We start from the raw sequence: 18,743 nt of genomic DNA on the forward strand, positions 1-18,743 counted from the left end.
AAACCCTAACTATGTATTATCTACCCCCCATAACCCCTAACTATGTATTATCTACCCCCCCATAACCCCTAACTATGTATTATCTACCCCCCATAACCCCTAACTATGTATTATCTACCCCCATAACCCCTAACTATGTATTATCTACCCCCCTTAACCCCTAACTATGTATTATCTACCCCCCCATAACCCCTAACTGTGTATTATCTACCCCCAATAACCCCTAACTATGTATTATCTACCCCCCCCATAACCCCTAACTATGTATTATCTACCCCCCCCATAACCCCTAACTATGTATTATCTACCCCCCATAACCCCTAACTATGTATTATCTACCCCCCTCCCCATAACCCATAACTATGTATTATCTACCCCCCCATAACCCATAACTATGGAGGAGTGTGTGTGTGTGGTGGGGAGGTGTGTGTGTGTGTGTGTGTGGTGTGTGTGTGTGTGTGTGTGTGTGTGTGTGTGTGTGTGTGTGGAGGAGGTGTGTGTGTGTGTGGAGGAGGTGTGTGTGTGGTGGGGTGTGTGTATTGTGTGGTGTGTGTGTATTGTGTGGTGTGTGTGTGTGTGTGTGTGTGTGTGTGTGTGTGTGTGTGTGTGTGTGTGTGTGTGGTGTGTGTGTGTGTGTGTGTGTGGTGTGTGTGTGTGTGTGTGTGTGTGTGTGTGTGTAGTGTGTGTGTGTGTGTGTAGTGTGTGTGTGTGTGTGTGTGTGTGCTCTGATTCACCTCAGTATAATAGTTGTCGTAGGCGTACCCTGATCCACTGGCGTAGAACTCACACCTGTCCTCCAGCAGCGGCCTCCTGTCCTGAGAGGAAACAGAGAGGAGATTCAAGTTGAAACTGACAGCATTTTAACAACATGAAATCTTATTAAAATGTGTTCATACATACACCCCCAGGAAGAATATGAATCATTATCTGACAAGCGAGCCATTAGATATTTTTGACGTTTTGACATTTTGACATTTTCATAAATTCTTAGAATGTTTAGGAATTACGTAGAGTAAGGCATATGTGAACATTCTATAGCAATATATAGTGGGAACATGGCTGTGTGTTTGGACAATTAATAGACACTGCAGGACATAAAACCTAATAACAGACCGGAGTCTACGCAGACTGGTCGGTGTGCTATAGCCAATCAGAGCTACAGTAGTCATATAGTTTCTGTGTCGGGGGCTAGGATCTGTCTGTTATATCTGGAGTATTTCTCCTGTCTTATCCGGTATCCTGTGTGAATTTAAGTATGCTCTCTCTAATTCTCTTTCTTTTCTCTCTGAGGACCTAAGCCCTAGGACCATGCCTCAGGACTACCTGGCCTGATGACTCCTTGCTGTCCACAGTCCACCTGGTCGTGCTGCTGCTCCAGTTTCAACTGTTCTGCCTGCGGCTATGGAACCCTGACCTGTTCGCCGGACGTGCTACCTGTCCCAGACCTGCTGTTTTCGACTCTCTCTCTCTACCGCACCTGCTGTCTCTAACTCTGAATGATCAGATATGAAAAGCCAAATTACATTTACCCCTGAGGTGCTGACCTGTTGCACCCTCTACAACCACTGTGACCTTGACCCTGCTGGTCATCTATGAACATTTGAACATCTTGGCCATGTACTGTTATAATCTCCACCTGGCACAGCCAGAAGAGGACTGACCACCCCTCAGAGCCTGGTTCCACTCTAGGTTGCTTCCAAGGTTCCTGCCTTTCTAGGGAGTTTTTTCCTAGCCACCGTGCTTCTACACCTGCATTGCTTGCTGTTTGGGGATTTAGGCTGGGTTTCTTGATAGCAATTTGTGTCATTGGCTGATGTAAATCAGGCATCTGTTTTTTATTTTCAATACATTTTCCCCCCAAAAAATCTAAAAAACATGTTTCGCTTTGTCATTATGGGGTATTGTGATGTCATTATGGGGTATTGTGATGTCATTATGGGGTATTGTGATGTCATTATGGGGTATTGTGATGTCATTATGGGGTATTGTGATGTCATTATGGGGTATTGTGTGTAAATTGACGAGGAATTGTTTTTATTTAATCCATTTTAGAATAAGGCTGTAACGTAACAAAATGTGGAAAAAGTCAAGGGGTCTGAATACTTCCTGAAGGTATTTAAGGTGTATTTTGTGGCTTTTTGCGAATGCGTTCTAATGATCTGAAGCGGAGCTGGTCTTACTGCCTGTAAACACACAATCCAGTTCAAAGTGAATGATGACAGGTCCTACTGCCTGTAAACACACAGTCCAGTTCATAGTGAATGATGGCAGGTCCTACTGCCTGTAAACACACAGTCCAGTTCAAAGTGAATGATGACAGGTCCTACTGCCTGTAAACACACAGTCCAGTTCATAGTGAATGATGACAGGTCCTACTGCCTGTAAACACACAGTCCAGTTCATAGTGAATGATGACAGGTCCTACTGCCTGTAAACACACAGTCCAGTTCAAAGTGAATGATGACAGGTCCTACTGCCTGTAAACACACAGTCCAGTTCATAGTGAATGATGACAGGTCCTACTGCCTGTAAACACACAGTCCAGTTCATAGTGAATGATGACAGGTCCTTTGTTTTTAACAATTCTCCCCAATTTCGTGGTCTCATCGCTGCAACTCCCGTACGGACTCGGGAGAGGCGAAGGTCAAGAGCCGTGCGTCCTCCAAAACACAACCCAACCAAGCCGCACTGCTTCTTGACACAATGACAACTTAACCCGCAAGTGATGGGTCAAGGACATCCCTGCCGGCCAAACCCTCCCCTAACCCGGACGATGCTGGGCCAAACCCTCCCCTAACCCGGACGACGCTGGGCCAAACCCTCCCCTAACCCGGACGACGCTGGGCCAAACCCTCCCCTAACCCGGACGACGCTGGGCCAAACCCTCGCCTAACCCGGACGACGCTGGGCCAAACCCTCTCCTAACCCGGACGACACTGGGCTAAACCCTCCCCTAACCCGGACGACGCTGGGCCAATTGTGCGCCGCCCCATGCTCTTAAACTGCTCTTAAACGCTAGTAAAACCAAATGCATGCTTTTCAACCGTTCGCTGCCTGCACCCGCACGCCTGACCAGCATCACCACCCTGGATGGTTCCGACCTTGAATATGTGGACATCTATAAGTACCTAGGTGTCTGGCTAGACTCTAAACTCTCCTTCCAGACCCATATCAAACATCTCCAATCGAAAATCAAATCAAGAGTCGGCTTTCTATTCCGCAACAAAGCCTCCTTCACTCACGCCGCCAAACTTACCCTAGTAAAACTGACTATCCTACCGATCCTCGACTTCGGCGATGTCTACAAAATTGCTTCCAACACTCTACTCAGCAAACTGGATGCAGTTTATCACAGTGCCATCCGTTTTGTCACTAAAGCACCTTATACCACCCACCACTGCGACTTGTATGCTCTAGTCGGCTGGCCCTCGCTACATATTCGTCGCCAGACCCACTGGCTCCAGGTCATCTACAAGTCCATGCTAGGTAAAGCTCCGCCTTATCTCAGTTCACTGGTTACGATGGCAACACCCATCCGTAGCACGCGCTCCAGCAGGTGTATCTCACTGATCATCCCTAAAGCCAACACCTCATTTGGCCGCCTTTCGTTCCAGTTCTCTGCTGCCTGTGACTGGAACGAATTGCAAAAATCGCTGAAGTTGGAGAATTTTATCTCCCTCACCAACTTCAAACATCTGCTATCTGAGCAGCTAACCGATCGCTGCAGCTGTACATAGTCTATTGGTAAATAGCCCACCCATTTTCACCTACCTCATCCCCATACTGTTTTTATTTATTTATTTTTCTGCTCTTTTGCACACCAATATCTCTACCTGTACATAACCATCTGATCATTTATCACTCCAGTGTTAATCTGCATAATTGTAATTATTTGCCTACCTTCTCATGCCTTTTGCACACAATGTATATAGACTCCCCTTTTTTCTACTGTGTTATTGACTTGTTAATTGTTTACTCCATGTGTAACTCTGTGTTGTCTGTTCACACTGCTATGCCTTATCTTGGCCAGGTCGCAGTTGCAAATGAGAACTTGTTCTCAACTAGCCTACCTGGTTAAATAAAGGTGTTCTCAACTAGCCTACCTGGTTAAATAAAGGTGTTCCCAACTAGCCTACCTGGTTAAATAAAGGTGTTCTCAACTAGCCTACCTGGTTTAATAAAGGTGTTCTCAACTAGCCTACCTGGTTAAATAAAGGTGTTCCCAACTAGCCTACCTGGTTAAATAAAGGTGTTCTCAACTAGCCTACCTGGTTTAATAAAGGTGTTCTCAACTAGCCTACCTGGTTAAATAAAGGTGTTCTCAACTAGCCTACCTGGTTAAATAAAGGTGTTCTCAACTAGCCTACCTGGTTAAATAAAGGTGTTCTCAACTAGCCTGCCTACCTGGTTAAATAAAGCTGAAATAAAAAAAATAAAAATAAAAAATAAAATAAAAAATGAGTCTCCCGGTCGCGGCCGGTTGCCTGGAATCGAACCAGGATCTCTAGTGGCACAGCTAGCACTGTGATGCAGTGCCTTAGACCACTGCACCACTCGGGAGGCCCTGGCAGGCCCTTGTGGCAAATGGCTTGTTTACATAAATCAATCAATCAAATGTATTTATAAAGCCCTTTTTACATAAGTATTCAGACCCTTTGCTATGAGACTCGAAATTGAGCTCAGGTGCATCCTGTTTCCATTGATCATCCTTGAGATGTTTCTACAACTTGATTGGAGTCCACCTGTGGTAAATTCAATTGATTGGACATGATTTGGAAAGGCACACACCTGTCTATAAGTCCCACAGTTGACAGTGCATGTCAGAGCAAAAACCAAAAACCAAGCCATGAGGTCGAAGGAATTGTTCGTAGAGCTCCGAGACAGGATTGTATTGAGGCACAGATCTCGGGAAGGGTACCAAAAAGTGTCTGCAGCAATGAAGGTCCCGAAGAACACAGTGGCCTCCATCATTCTTAAATGGAAGCAGTTTGGAACCGCCAAGACTCTTCCTAGAGCTGTCTGTTATCTGTTCCTTCATCTCACAGCACTTTTCTCAGTCTGGTCCTGTCTTTCGGACGGTCTGATGACACAGTATATATACATAGTATACTAGTAGTATACAGTATACATAGTATCCTAGTAGTATACAGTATACATTATATCCTAGTAGTATACAGTATACATAGTATCCTAGTAGTATACAGTATACATTGTATCCTAGTAGTATACAGTATATATACATAGTATCCTAGTAGTATACAGTATATATACATAGTATCCTGTAGCTACAGCAGAGTTACTTGTGCCATTCCTACCTTAAAAGGAAACGAGAGGTTTCTTCACCAGCGTCAATAATCCACAGTAATACAGACGTGAAATGTAAACAACTGCATCCCGATGAGATTCGGTTTCATGTGGCGATATTCAGAGGAACAATGTCTTTGTGCATCTACATTGCTTGCTGTTTGGGGTTTTAGGCTGGGCTTCTGTACAGCCCTTTGGGACATTAGCTGATGTAAGAAGGGCTTTATAAATACATTTGATTGATTGATTGAGTGTCTGTTTGTATCACATCTGCAAATTAGTTAAACACTGTCAGTTCCACTTTAAGGCTGTGTTAAAAGTAGTGCACTATCTAGGGTAAAGGGGGCTGTTTGGGAGGCAACCTAGAATTCTGTAGCTTGTCTTGTCTCAGAGTGAAGGGATGTTAGTGTTATTATGGGATGTTCAATCGGTCTTAACTGGGCTGTCGTCACAGGCTGTCAGACCAGAGCACCCACAATGCCGGGCAGAGCGAGTGCTCAGATAGATTGGTCTGATTTGACTGTTGCCATGTGAATAACGACAGAGCGGTGACGAGGACAGTTCGCCACGGAGACCAGAGACCAGAGTTCCATCTGATTGTTTCTACAACGTTTCATTGCCGGAGTCAGCCTGAGCAGAAGGGGGGTGTGTGTGTGTGTGTGTGTGTGTGCGTGTGCGTGTGCGTGAGTGTGAGTGTGAGTGTGCATGTGTGTGAGTGTGAGTGTGAGTGTGAGTGTGCGTGTGCGTGTGTGTGTGTGTGGTGTGTGTGTGTGTGTGTGTGTGTGTGTACTGACTATGAACTCAGCTGCAATGATTCCGTCCACGATGGCACAGAAGAAGGAAGCGATGACTCCCATACTGATGAAGATGATGGCTGCCATGAGCTGCAGGAGGAAGAGAGGGAGAGGAGAAGAAGGAGGAGGGGGAGAAGGAGAGGAAGAGAGGAAGAAGAGGAGGTAAGGAGGAGAAGCGAGGAGGTTAAGGAGAGGAGGAGAGGGAGAGAAGGAGAGAAGTAGAATTAGTAAGTGTAATGCACATAACACACCCCGATACACAAACACAGCCAGTGTCCCAGTAAGTGTCCTTGCCTCAGATGATTGTGTTGCCTGGATGAGGACTGGGGTACTAAAGGAAATGTACAGCTCTCTGCTTCCTGCCTCGTCAGGCAGAGGTACTTTATGGGTTGTTTAGTGTCCTCCAATCAGAGAGGGCCAAAGGGACGACCCTTCTACACAGGGAAGGTCAATCTCATTCCCCCAATCTGATTCACCAACACACACACCTTAACACAGACTGTCTCTCTCTCACACACACACACGTCACATACTCATCCACGCACGCACGCACACACGCACCCACACACACACAAGCACACACACCTTTTCACAATCTTTTCTCACACACACACATGCACACACACACACACACAAACATGTTCACAAACTCACATACTCTGACAAACACACACATCCTATGAAGACACATCCTAAACTCAGTTAAATCAATACAGCCTCATTCCATTGACAGGGAGAAAACCATTCATGTTATAAACCCAGTCAGTTGGAAATGAGGGTTTTCTAATCAAGGCCTGTTCATGTGAACATGACTGGTGGTCATTTTAATTCTTCAGCTCACTGAGTCACCATGATGGAGTGTGTGTGAGAGCACGTTTTACACACACACACACACACACACACACACACACACACACACACACACACACACACACACACACACACACACACACACACACACACACACACACACACACACACACACACACACACACACACACACACACACACACTGCCCATCCAACCCCAGCAGACCCGATCACAGATGGGTCCTTACTGCCCTCTTTACTGCCCTGCCTCCTTACTGTCCTGTACCTCCTTACTGCCCTGCCTCCTTACTGTCCTGTACCTCCTTACTGCCCTGGCCCAGCTTTCATCCCTCCCTGTCGTGACACTCTCTATCAATGGAGATACACATGTTCCTCAAGACTCTCTTTTTACACAAGGTGAACATCTGAATCCAACAGAAGCCTCAATACACACAAAGTCCTTTACTCCTCTCCCCTCCTCTCTTAACCCATCTCTACTCCTCTCTTATCCCATCTCTCCTCCTCTCCCCTCCTCTCTTAACCCATCTCTCCCCCTATCTTAACCCATCTCTCCTCCTCTCCCCTCCTCTCTTAACCCATCTCTCCCCCTCTCTTAACACATCTCATCTCCTCTCATATCCCATTTCTCCTCCTCTCCCCTCCTCTCTTAACCCATCTCTCCCCCTCTCTTAACACATCTCATCTCCTCTCATATCCCATCTCTCCTCCTCTCCTCTCCTCTCTTAACCCATCTCTCCCCCTCTCTTAACACATCTCCTCTCATATCCCATCTCTCCTCCTCTCCTCTCCTCTCTTAACCCATCTCTCCCCCTCTCTTAACACATCTCCTCTCATATCCCATTTCTCCTCCTCTCCCCTCCTCTCTTAACCCATCTCTCCCCCTCTTTTAACACATCTCCTCCTCTCTTAACACATCTCATCTCCTCTCATATCCCATCTCTCCTCCTCTCCCCTCCTCTCTTAACCCATCTCTCCCCCTCTCTTAACACATCTCCTCTCATATCCCATCTCTCCTCCTCTCCCCTCCTCTCTTAACCCATCTCTCCCCCTCTTTTAACTCCTCCCCTCTTAACACATCTCCTCTCCTCTTAACACATCTCCTCTCCTCTTAACACATCTCCTCCTCTCTTAACACATCTCCTCTCCTCTTAACACATCTCCTCTCCTCTTAACACATCTCCTCCTCTCTTAACACATCTCCTCTCCTCTTATCACATCTCTCCTCCTCTCCCCTTCTCTCTTAACCCATCTCTCCTCCCTCCTCTCCTCTTATCACATCTCTCCTCCTCTCCCCTCCTCTCTTAACCCATCTCTCCTCCTCTCCCCTCCTCTCTTATCCCATCTCTCCCCCTCTCTTAACACATCTCCTCTCCTCTTATCACATCTCTCCTCCTCTCCCCTCCTCTCTTAACCCATCTCTCCTCCTCTCCCCTCCTCTCTTATCCCATCTCTCCCCCTCTCTTAACACATCTCCTCTCCTCTTATCACATCTCTCCTCCTCTCCCCTCCTCTCTTAACCCATCTCTCCTCCTCTCCCCTCCTCTCTTATCCCATCTCTCCTCCTCTCCACTCCTCTCTTAACCCATCTCTCCCCCTCTCTTAACACATCTCTCCTCCTCTCCTCTCCTCTCTTAACACATCTCCTCTCCTCTTAACACATCTCTCCTCCTCTCCTCTCCCATCTCTCCTCCTCTCTTCTCCCCTTCTTTCCTCTCCTCCCTGGTCTCTGCCTCTATTCTCCATTCATCTTCTCCTCCTCTCCTCTCTCCTCTCCTCCCTTCTCCTCTCCTCTCGCTGCTCTCCCCTCCTCTCCTCGGTCCAGTGTAGTTCATTAGCAGTTTAAATGACTGCTGTTTTATGGGCTGCAGAAGGAGAGGTCCCTGCCCGGCACAGAACAGTGTGTAGCAGGAGATGACAATGGGCCCTGACAACAGCATTAGTTCACTTTACCTAAAGCACCAGCTGCCAGCTCGTAAAAACCCACTCCCTCACACACTGTCGAGAGAGAGAGAGAGAGAGATAGGGAGAGGGAGAGGGACAGAGGGAGAGGGAGAGGGAGATAGAGAGAGAGAAACAGAGAGAGATAAAGACAGACAGAGAAAGGGGGGCAGATGAACGAAGGAGACAAAGATAGACATAAAGAGAGAATGAGATACAACGACAGATAGAGAGAGAGAGATACAACGACAGATAGAGAGAGAGAGATACAACGACAGATAGAGAGAGAGAGGATCTACAATGTTAGGTAACAGCTCCTAATGACCATCTGAAGGTGGAGAGGACCACTGCGGAGCGGACAGTAATCAACGGCCAGAGGCGGCCACCATGATTATCAGCTGCTGGACACACCACGGCCCTCTGGGTAAAATACGACCCTTAACTGGCCACCGCCCGGGCCACAAGGTTACCGGGAGGACGACACACACAGTATGAAATACACCCTCAAACTACCGGGAGGACAACAGTCTCTGAAACAGACCTCTTAACTTCCCCTAGTGTCAGAGGATCCAGGCCTGACAACACCAACGACCAGTTCTATTGAAACTAACTGTTGTTCTTGTTCAGGTAACAGAGTAGAGTTCCTTCAATCACAACCCTCCAAACAGGCACTTCCTTTCAGTTAGAGGTTAGATGTCACAGGTCTCTGAGTTCCAGGAAGTGACACAGTGTCACCTGACTCTGGTCTGTGGTGTTGAAACTGCAGGGTGATACGGCTTGTTGCTCTTTAATGAGCCAACCTGATCATCCCAATCTGCTATCACTTTACTACTGATACTAACATAGATGTGTATGTGAGAGAGATAGAGAGAGAGAGAGAGAGAGAGAGAGAGAGAGAGAGAGAGAGAGAGAGGGAGAGATTGAGAGAGAGAGAGAGAGAGAGAGAGAGAGAGAGAGAGAGAGAGAGAGAGTGAGAGAAAGAGAGAGAGAGAGAGAGGGGGAGAAGGAGAAAGAGAGAGAGAGAGAGAGAGAGAGAGAGAGAGAGAGAGAGAGAGAGAGAGTGAGAGAGGGAGAGGTTCTTAGTTATGGACACTGCAGCTCAGTGAGTGTGCCAGCCAGCAGCTATGTTGTCATTACATTTTAAGGCTGGAAGCTGGGGACAGGGAGCCATGCTGGGCAGGGGGGAGGAGGGGAGGCAGGGGGGAGGAGTGACAGTTGAGGGTGTGTGAGGGGTTGGCACAGTGGCACCTCTTGTGCAGAGCAACTATAAGCCCAGTAGTATGCATTCTGAGGTAACGTCAAGCTGGCCTCTACACCTGCTGACAGTCACCAGTGAAAAGAAAAGGTAGCTTTGGATCCAGTATACAGTTCCTGTGTAACCTACAATAGATCCAGTATTACAGTTCCTTTGTAACCTACAATGGATCCAGTATACAGTTCCTGTGTAACCTACAATGGATCCAGCATTACAGTTCCTCTGTAACCTACAATGGATCCAGTATACAGTTCCTCTGTAACCTACAATGGATCCAGTATTACAGTTCCCGTGTAACCTACAATGGATCCAGTATTACAGTTCCTCTGTAACCTACAATGGATCCAGTATACAGTTCCTCTGTAACCTACAATGGATCCAGTATTACAGTTCCCGTGTAACCTACAATGGATCCAGTATTACAGTTCCCGTGTAACCTACAATGGATCCAGTATTACAGTTCCTCTGTAACCTACAATGGATCCAGTATACAGTTCCTGTGTAACCTACAATGGATCCAGTATACAGTTCCTGTGTAACCTACAATGGATCCAGTATACAGTTCCTGTGTAACCTACAATGGATCCAGTATACAGTTCCTCTGTAACCTACAATGGATCCAGTATACAGTGAGTTGTAGAGGAAGACATGTGATCCAACCAGATACATGACACCAGACCTGTTAAATAAATGACTAACCTAGAAAGATCCAGGTACAGTCACTGATACCCAGGGGGCCGAGCGGTGCCTCCATGGCACACTGTGTCCCTTTCGGAGAGGTTCCTGTCGTCCTAATGCTTCATCCAATACTAACACAATTACCCGTGTTCTCACCCGAGCTCTAAGCCAATCACATTCCCTTCCCTGACCACACATCCAATCAGGTGCATTGACCAAGAACATTACAGTAGAACAGTAATCTAATTTGCCGAAGGCTCAGAAATGGCCCTCTGCTATAAACTCTTTTCTAAACTCATAACGTCGGTAACATAACCTGTGTATTGTTGATTTGATGCCCCATCAATAGAAAGGCAAGGTCATGACATCCCCATATTGTTACCTACTGTTCTGTGCCTTCATGTTTACAAATGCCAAAGGGGTAGACATGGGAATCAGGTTAGAGTTAGAGTAAGGGGTAAGGGTTAGGGGTTAGGGGTTAGGGTTAATGTCAGGTTAGGGGTAAGGGTTAGGGTTAATATCAGGTTAGGGGTAGGGGTAAGGGTTAGGGGTTAGGGTTAATGTCAGGTTAGGGGTAAGGGTTAGGGTTAATATCAGGTTAGGGGTAGGGGTAAGGGTTAGGGGTTAGGGTTAATGTCAGGTTAGGGGTAAGGGTTAGGGGTTAGGGTTAATGTCAGGTTAGGGGTTAGGGTTAGGGGTAAGGGTTAGGGGTAAGGGTTAGGGGTAAGGGTTAGGGGTTAGGGTTAATGTCAGGTTAGGGGTAAGGGTTAGGGTTAATATCAGGTTAGGGGTAGGGGTAAGGGTTAGGGGTTAGGGTTAATGTCAGGTTAGGGGTAAGGGTTAGGGTTAATATCAGGTTAGGGGTAGGGGTAAGGGTTAGGGGTTAGGGTTAATGTCAGGTTAGGGGTAAGGGTTAGGGGTTAGGGTTAATGTCAGGTTAGGGGTTAGGGTTAGGGGTAAGGGTTAGGGGTAAGGGTTAGGGGTTAGGGTTAATGTCAGGTTAGGGGTAAGGGTTAGGGTTAATATCAGGTTAGGGGTAAGGGTTAGGAGTAAGGGTTAGGGGTTAGGGTTAATGTCAGGTTAGGGGTAAGGGTTAGGAGTAAGGGTTAGGGGTTAGGGTTAATGTAGGTTAGGGGTTAGGGTTAATATCAGGTTAGGGGTAAGGGTTAGGGGTAAGGGTTAGGGGTTAGGGTTAATGTCAGGTTAGGGGTAAGGGTTAGGGTTAATATCAGGTTAGGGGTAAGGGGTAGGGGTTAGGGATTAGGGTTAATGTCAGGTTAGGGGTAAGGGTTAGGGGTTAGGGTTAATGTCAGGTTAGGGGTAAGGGTTAGGGTTAATATCAGGTTAGGGGTAAGGGTTAGGGGTTAGGGTTAACGTCAGGTTAGGGGTTAGGGTTAATATCAGGTTAGGGGTAAGGGTTAGGGGTAACGTCAGGTTAGGGGTAAGGGTTAGGGGTAAGGGTTAGGAGTTAGGGGTAAGGGATTAGGGATTAGGGTTAATGTCAGGTTAGGGGTAAGGGTTAGGGGTTAGGGTTAATGTCAGGTTAGGGATAAGGGTTAGGGGTTAGGGTTAATGTCAGGTTAGGGGTAAGGGTTAGGGTTAATATCAGGTTAGGGGTAAGGGTTAGGGGTTAGGGTTAACGTCAGGTTAGGGGTTAGGGTTAATATCAGGTTAGGGGTAAGGGTAAGGGGTAAGGGTTAGAGGTTAGGAGTTAGGGGTAAGGGATTAGGGGTTATGGTTAATGTCAGGTTAGGGGTAAGGGTTAGAGGTAAGGGTTAGAGGTTAGGAGTTAGGGGTAAGGGATTAGGGGTTGGGGTTAGGGATTAGGGTTAATGTCAGGTTAGGGGTAAGGGTTAGGGGTTAGGGTTAATGTCAGGTTAGGGGTAAGGGTTAGGGTTAATATCAGGTTAGGGGTAAGGGTTAGGGGTTAGGGTTAACGTCAGGTTAGGGGTTAGGGTTAATATCAGGTTAGGGGTAAGGGTTAGGGGTAACGTCAGGTTAGGGGTAAGGGTTAGGGGTAAGGGTTAGGAGTTAGGGGTAAGGGATTAGGGATTAGGGTTAATGTCAGGTTAGGGGTAAGGGTTAGGGGTTAGGGTTAATGTCAGGTTAGGGATAAGGGTTAGGGGTTAGGGTTAATGTCAGGTTAGGGGTAAGGGTTAGGGTTAATATCAGGTTAGGGGTAAGGGTTAGGGGTTAGGGTTAACGTCAGGTTAGGGGTTAGGGTTAATATCAGGTTAGGGGTAAGGGTAAGGGGTAAGGGTTAGAGTTTAGGAGTTAGGGGTAAGGGATTAGGGGTTATGGTTAATGTCAGGTTAGGGGTAAGGGTTAGAGGTAAGGGTTAGAGGTTAGGAGTTAGGGGTAAGGGATTAGGGGTTATGGTTAATGTCAGGTTAGGGGTAAGGGTTAGGGGTTAGGGTTAACGTCAGGTTAGGGGTTAGGGTTAATATCAGGTTAGGGGTAAGGGTTAGGGGTAACGTCAGGTTAGGGGTAAGGGTTAGGGGTAAGGGTTAGGAGTTAGGGGTAAGGGATTAGGGGTTAGGGTTAATATCAGGTTAGGGGTAAGGGTAAGGGGTAAGGGTTAGAGGTTAGGAGTTAGGGGTAAGGGATTAGAGGTTATGGTTAATGTCAGGTTAGGGGTAAGGGTTAGAGGTAAGGGTTAGAGGTTAGGAGTTAGGGGTAAGGGATTAGGGGTTATGGTTAATGTCAGGTTAGGGGTAAGGGTTAGGGGTAAGGGATTAGGGGTAAGGGATTAGGGGTTAGGGTTAATGTCAGGTTAGGGGTAAGGGTTAGGGGTAAGGGATTAGGGGTAAGGGATTAGGGGTTAGGGTTAATGTCAGGTTAGGGGTAAGGGTTAGGGGTAAGGGTTAGGGATTAGGTTTATGTCAGGTTAGTGGTAAAGGTTCAGGGTTATCGTCATCTTAGGGTTAAGGGTCAGGGGTAAGGGTTAACTTCAGGTTAGGGTTAGGGGTAAGGATTAGGGGTAAAGGTTAGGGGTAAGGGTCAGGGGTTAGGGTTAACGTCAGGTTAGGGTTAGGGGTAAGGGTTAGGTGTAAAGGTTAGTGGTAAGGGTCAGGGTCAGGGGTAATGGTTAACGTCAGGTTAGGGTTAGGGGTAAGGGTTAGGGGTAAGGGTTAGTGGTAAGGGTCAGGGGTTAGGGTTAACGTCAGGTTAGGGTTAGGGGTAAGGGTTAGGTGTAAAGGTTAGTGGTAAGGGTCAGGGGTAATGGTTAACGTCAGGTTAGGGTTAGGGGTAAAGGTTAGGGGTAAGGATTAGGGGTAAGGGTTAACGTCAGGTTAGGGGTAAGGGTTAGGGGTAAGGGTTAGGGGTAAGGGTTAGTGGTAAGGGTCAGGGGTAATGGTTAACGTCAGGTTAGGGTTAGGGGTAAAGGTTAGGGGTAAGGATTAGGGGTAAGGGTTAACGTCAGGTTAGGGGTAAGGGTTAGGTGTAAAGGTTAGGGGTAAGGGTTAGGTGTAAAGGTTAGGGGTAAGGGTTGGGGGTAAGGGTTAGTGGTAAGGGTCAGGGGTAAGGGTTAACGTCAGGTTAGGGGTAAGGGTTAGGTGTAAGGGTTAGGGGTAAGGGTTAAAGACTCACCATGGGTCTTCGATTCTCTAGCAAATTAATTCCAACAATCCCTAAGAACGCTCCGAAACTCAGCTGGAGAAAGAGAGAAAGAGGGCACTTTATTTACAGAGATTGTTGACTTTCCACTCGAGGAGAGAGTTCAGTCAGTTGTTATGGTGATAACTGTTGTGCTAGAGGAGAGAGTTCAGTCTGTTGTTATGGTGATAACTGTTGTGCTAGAGGAGAGAGTTCAGTCTGTTGTTATGGTGATAAATGTGGTGCTAGAGGAGAGAGTTCAGTCAGTTGTTATGGTGATAACTGTGGTGCTAGAGGAGAGAGTTCAGTCTGCTGTTATGGTGATAACTGTTGTGCTAGAGGAGAGAGTTCAGTCTGTTGTTCTGGTGATAACTGTGGTGCTAGAGGAGAGAGTTCAGTCTGTGTTATGGTGATAACTGTGGTGCTAGAGGAGAGAGTTCAGTCTGTTGTTATGGTGATAACTGTGGTGCTAAAGGAGAGAGTTCAGTCTGTTGTTATGGTGATAACGGTTGTGCTAGAGGAGAGCGTTCAGTCAGTTGTTATGGTGATAACTGTTGTGCTAGAGGAGAGCGTTCAGTCAGTTGTTATGGTGATAACTGTTGTGCTAGATAAGAGAGTTCAGTCAGTTGTTATGGTGATAACTGTGGTGCTAGAGGAGAGAGTTCAGTCTGCTGTTATGGTGATAACTGTGGTGCCAGAGGAGAGAGTTCAGTCAGTTGTTATGGTGATAACTGTGGTGCTAGAGGAGAGAGTTCAGTCTGCTGTTATGGTGATAGCTGTTGTGCTAGAGGAGAGAGTTCAGTCTGTTGTTATGGTGATAACTGTTGTGCTAGAGGAGAGAGTTCAGTCAGTTGTTATGGTGATAACTGTGGTGATAGAGGAGAGTGTTCAGTCAGTTGTTATGGTGATAACTGTGGTGCTAAAGGAGAGAGTTCAGTCTGTTGCTATGGTGATAACTGTGGTGCTAGAGGAAAGAGTTCAGTCAGTTGTTATGGTGATAACTGTGGTGCTAGAGGAGAGCGTTCAGTCAGTTGTTATGGTGATAACTGTGGTGCTAGAGGAGAGAGTTCAGTCAGTTGTTATGGTGATAACTGTGGTGCTAGAGGAGAGAGTTCAGTCTGCTGTTATGGTGATAACTGTGGTGCTAGAGGAGAGAGTTCAGTCTGCTGTTATGGTGATAACTGTTGTGCTAGAGGAAAGAGTTCAGTCAGTTGTTATGGTGATAACTGTGGTGCCAGAGGAGAGAGTTCAGTCAGTTGTTATGGTGATAACTGTGGTGCTAGAGGAGAGAGTTCAGTCTGCTGTTATGGTGATAACTGTTGTGCTAGAGGAGAGAGTTCAGTCTGTTGTTATGGTGATAACTGTGCACATCTTTTGACCAGAGTGGGCCCTGCATAGGAAATAGGGTGCCGTTTTGGATGCTGCCAGTGACTCACGGTGATGCCAGGGTAGTATCCAGCGACAGCCACGTTCCCGGTACGGGTGGCAGAGACCAGTCCCACCACCAGAACCACCACAGACAGAGACAACAGGGAGATGGTCACCCATAACGCTGTCCTCCGACGCTTCCTATACTGAGCTGGAGGGAGGGGAGAGACAGAGAGACAGAGAGATAGAGAGACAGAGACAGAGACACAGAGTGAGAGATAGGGAGATGGACCGCGAGAGAGACAGAGAGCGAGGGAGAGAGACAGAGAGACAGCGAGACAGAGACAGAGACAGAGAGAGAGAGAGAGAGAGAGAGAGAGAGAGACAGAGAGACAGCGAGACAGAGAGAGAGAGAAAGAGAGAGAGAGAGAGAGAGAGAGAAAGAGAGAGAGAGAGAGAGAGACAGACAGAGAGACAGAGACAGAGACAGAGAGAGGAGAAAAAGAGATGATGAGAAATACCATAATCAACTCCATGCTTATGATGTAGACAAACACACACTGAATTTGTCAATAGACCCTCATCCTTCTTGTCCACATAGAGTCATACATTAGAGACAGAAAGGCTCAAACAAACCTAACTAGGTTTGACTCAGGACAGCAACACCAACACATAGCCATCCAGACAGACAGACATCCAGACAGACAGTATCTCTATCTGCACTTTCCATTTCACACTGTGTGCAATTCTCCCTGCTGTAAACCTTCTGCTGATGATGCAGAGCAAGTTAAATACTTGATCATCTATTGGAGGCTATAAGCTGTGGGTGTCAGCATTACTGGATCAATTCATTATTTACATGAGATAAGGCAGATGCGGTGGTCAGAAACATTGGGTAATTGAATCATGACTTTACCTGTGGGGTCCAGGACATCTGTTGTTGTTTGTGGTGGTGGTTGTTGTGCCGTTGGCTGCTGCATTCTGCCGTAATTAAAGTCTTCAGGGTACTAGAATAACAAACGGCCTAGTAGCCTATCCCAAAGTTGGTTATTGGGTAGCCTAAAAACAGCATAAATCCACAGGCGAATGGACGAAACACTCCTCTTCGTCTCTATAGTATCCTGCAAGAGGCAATCCTCTCCGCCTCTGTTTTACAGCGCCCTTCCTCCCCAGCGCGCCCTGCCAGGTGACGGTCTCCTCTACGCGCCAAACTAGGAATCCGTCACATCACCTGTCGCGCGGGACGGACAGATGGAGATCAATAATAACTCCAATGAAGAAGTGTCGAATCACGTGTAATAAAATAAGTCTCCCAAGTTTTCTCAGTAATGTTTTTGTCACCCAACACCGTCTGACGGTTGGGTTAGTTAGAAGATCCTCTCTCTGCCAACTTCGATAACCGGACACCCTCTTCAACCGACGGCCTGTTACGAAAGATGCGCTGCAGCCACAGGACAAAGAAATATTCCTGCCTCTTTCTCACAATCGCCAGAGCCGTTGATGACGATGGCTTAGAGGTACCGTACATAATTTATGTATTTAATCAGTGCTGAATCGTTCGTGGAATATGGTAGATTCCGGTTAATTATTTATTTGGCAGTGACACTGAAAGTGTCTGGTGTTTAATCACGAAGATGACGTTAGGCTATCATTAGGTCCCATCCACATATGAGAAAGATCTAGAAACACAATGTATTATACAGGTCACACATCTTGTTGATAGTCTTCGTCTAGTCGGGGACGGTCCGTTCCTGTCCCTGACACTGAGACAGTGAAATAAGTAGGTCCACTGTTTTAACCAAAGGAGGCCTGGAAATACCAGCCGGGACAAATGTATGATCTCTAATAGGCTGGTGAAGTCTCATCAGCCGACCAACTGTAAACCACCTGTCGATGTGCCGTTGAGCAAGGCACTTAACCCTAATTGCTCATTTAAGTCGCCCTGGATAACAGCGTCTGCTAAATTACTAAAATGTAAATGTAGAATATATATATATATATATTTTTTTTTTACATATATATACAGTGGGGAGAACAAGTATTTGAGACTGCCGATTTTGCAGGTTTTCCTACTTACAAAGCATGTAGAGGTCTGTCATTTTTATCAAGGTACACTTCAACTGTGAGAGACAGAATATAAAACAAAAATCCAGAAAATCACATTGTATGATTTTTAAGTAATTAATTTGCATTCACAAAAGGGGTCCCGGACCCAAAAAGTTTGAGAACCCCTGGTGAAGGCTACCGATATGGGTTGTGTAATACCCATAGAACCCCATCTACCACCCATAAACCCAAACACCACCCATAAACCCATCCATCCATCCATCCACCACCCATAAACCCATCCTTCACCCATAATCACACCCACCACCTATAAACCCATCCACCACCCATAAACCCATCCACCACCCATAAACCCCTCCACCCACCACCCATAAACCCACAAACCACCCATAAACCCACCCACCACCTATAAAACCGCCCACCACCCATAAACCCATCCACCCCCATCCATCCACCCATAAGCCCATCCACCACCCATAAACCCATCCACCACCCATCCATCCACCCACCACCCATAAACCCCATCCACCACCCATAAACCCATCCATCCATCCACCAGCCATAAACAACTAAACCACCCATAAACCCATCCACCACCCATAAACCCATCCACCACCCATAAACCCATCCATCCATCCACCAACCATAAACCCAACCACCACCCATAAACCCAACCACCATCCACCACCACCATTCATTCATCCACCACCCATAAACCCATAAACGCATTTACCACCCATAAGCCCATCTACCACCCATAAACCCAACCACCACCCATAAGCCCATCCACCACCCATAAACCCGTCAACCACCCATAAACCCGACCACCACCCATAAGCCCATCTACCACCCATAAACCCAACCACTACCCATAAACCCATCTACCACCCATAAGCCCATCCATCCATCCAT

At 46.8% G+C, this 18,743-nt stretch overlaps 1 protein-coding gene across 1 annotated transcript in view; it reads right to left on the minus strand.

Annotated features, from left to right (window-relative positions):
* Nucleotides 1-17,166, minus strand: part of LOC139372886 (transmembrane protein 255B-like) — a 36,941-nt gene extending 19,775 nt beyond the window's left edge. Inside the window, exons 1-5 of the mRNA XM_071112742.1 lie at nucleotides 16,681-17,166; nucleotides 15,833-15,975; nucleotides 14,391-14,453; nucleotides 6,099-6,188; nucleotides 735-815 (exon numbers count right to left, since the gene is read on the minus strand). Of these exons, the coding sequence (XP_070968843.1) occupies nucleotides 735-815; nucleotides 6,099-6,188; nucleotides 14,391-14,453; nucleotides 15,833-15,975; nucleotides 16,681-16,744 (441 nt within the window). The 5' untranslated portion in view covers nucleotides 16,745-17,166. The remainder of the gene's footprint in view (nucleotides 1-734; nucleotides 816-6,098; nucleotides 6,189-14,390; nucleotides 14,454-15,832; nucleotides 15,976-16,680) is intronic.
* Between the last annotated feature and the right edge of the window lie 1,577 nt (nucleotides 17,167-18,743).

Source organism: Oncorhynchus clarkii, chromosome 18 (assembly GCF_045791955.1).
Source record: "Oncorhynchus clarkii lewisi isolate Uvic-CL-2024 chromosome 18, UVic_Ocla_1.0, whole genome shotgun sequence".
NCBI classification, from domain to species: Eukaryota; Metazoa; Chordata; class Actinopteri; order Salmoniformes; family Salmonidae; genus Oncorhynchus; species Oncorhynchus clarkii.